General features: G+C 46.3%; 1 protein-coding gene across 1 annotated transcript in view; it reads left to right on the top strand.

The window, feature by feature from the left end:
• PIGH (phosphatidylinositol glycan anchor biosynthesis, class H) overlaps positions 1-1506 on the top strand; it is a gene marked incomplete at its 5' end in the record, with an annotated part of 4438 nt that overhangs the window by 221 nt on the left and 2711 nt on the right. The window contains 2 exons of the mRNA XM_010140662.1: positions 1-79; positions 704-787. The exon at positions 1-79 is cut by the window's left edge and continues 32 nt beyond it. Coding sequence (XP_010138964.1) covers positions 1-79; positions 704-787 — 163 coding nt within the window. The remainder of the gene's footprint in view (positions 80-703; positions 788-1506) is intronic.

Here is a 1506-nt window from a genome sequence, read left to right as displayed (position 1 = left end):
TGCATCAGGTAAAGAGAGCACAACCTTCATTGAGATGGGCCGGGTGAAGGACGTGGTTATCAATGAAGCCATCCACATGGTAATCATACACAGTCTTTCTTCTTGTGTATCCGTCGGCACACTTGCATCCGGTATATTTTCATGAGCATGATTTTCCAGAGCAATTGAACGCAGTGCCGTCAGGAGCTTTGTTTCAGCTTTCTCCCCTTACTCTTTTATCTGTTCTCTCATCTTCGGAGAACACAAGCCGAAGAAAGGACCTCAAAAAGCCAAATCCATCCCATAGATAATGCCACTGCCACAGCTAGTGAGTTTAGTTCTTTGTGTTGTAATGTTCTTACAAACCCTGATGCCAGACTCTGTTAGTAGTTAGGATGGAGAGAAGAAGCTAGACCACACAGGAGATGATTTTTCCTCTTTCTGGGGTTTTCTGCAACGCTCCTGTACAAAAGCAGACCTTATCCATCCAGTACATGAGTGTTCTTTTCAGGTTAAAGATTTAATACAAAAAAACCACAGGTAAAATTATTTTTTTTATTGTGTGAGGGGAGGAAACCTACAGATGTAAATTTGTAGATTTAACTGTGTTCTGGGGTGATTGGCCTTCAGCCCAGTGAGTTGAAACGGATCCTGTTTCTGTGTTAACTCCATGCACTTTGATAGCATTTTCAAACTCCAATGATTTTGTCTGTTTGTCTTGTAGCAAAAAGTTATCTACTACCTGTGCATCCTCCTCCAGGACCCTGGAGATCCTCAGGGAGTATCTGAGGTTGTGCCACTCTTTCAGGTGAGTTTGACTGAATAGTGGAGAAATCCAAATCTGCAGTCTGTGTGTGTTGTCTAAGAGTATCTTTATTCCACTACAGGTGGCTGGTGACAGTTGCCGTTCCCTGACTGGGCCATGGGGGAGTGGGGGTGATATTAGAATTCTGATATAACTACATACAGGGGATGGTTTTTTCATTTGTCCTCCATTCAGAGGACAGAGAACTGTGTAAATCTGAGCCCAACCAGGAGTTTGCGTGAACTACAAGTCTAGATCCAGCTGGTGGCCAGTCACCAGTGGTGTTCCTCAGGGCTCAGTGTTGGGGCCTGTCCTCTTCAATATCTTTATCAATGATCTGGATGAGGGGATCGAGTGCACCCTCAGCAAGTTTGCAGATGACACTAAATTGGGAGGTAGTATTGATCTACCTGGGGGTAGGGAGGCTCTGCAGAGGGATCTGGACAGGCTGGATCGATGGTCTGAGGCCAATTGTATGGAATTCAGCAAGACCAAGTGCTGAGTCCTGCACTTGGGCTACAGCAACCCCCTGAAACACTACAGGCTTGGGGAAGAATGGCTAAAACCCGCTCAGCAGAAAAGGACCTGGCGGTGTTGTTTGACAGCCGACTGAATATGAGCCAGCAGTGTGCCCAGGTGGCCACAGCAAATGGCATCCTGGCTTGTATCAGCAATAGTGTGGCCAGCAGGAGGAGGAAAGCAAGTTTCACCCTGAACTCAGC

The sequence above is a fragment of the Buceros rhinoceros genome, unplaced genomic scaffold, assembly GCF_000710305.1.
Source record: "Buceros rhinoceros silvestris isolate BGI_N320 unplaced genomic scaffold, ASM71030v1 scaffold12947, whole genome shotgun sequence".
Lineage (NCBI taxonomy): Eukaryota > Metazoa > Chordata > Aves > Bucerotiformes > Bucerotidae > Buceros > Buceros rhinoceros.
The sequence above is the reverse complement of the archived record's forward strand: the minus strand, read 5'-3'. Positions and strand labels throughout refer to the sequence as shown.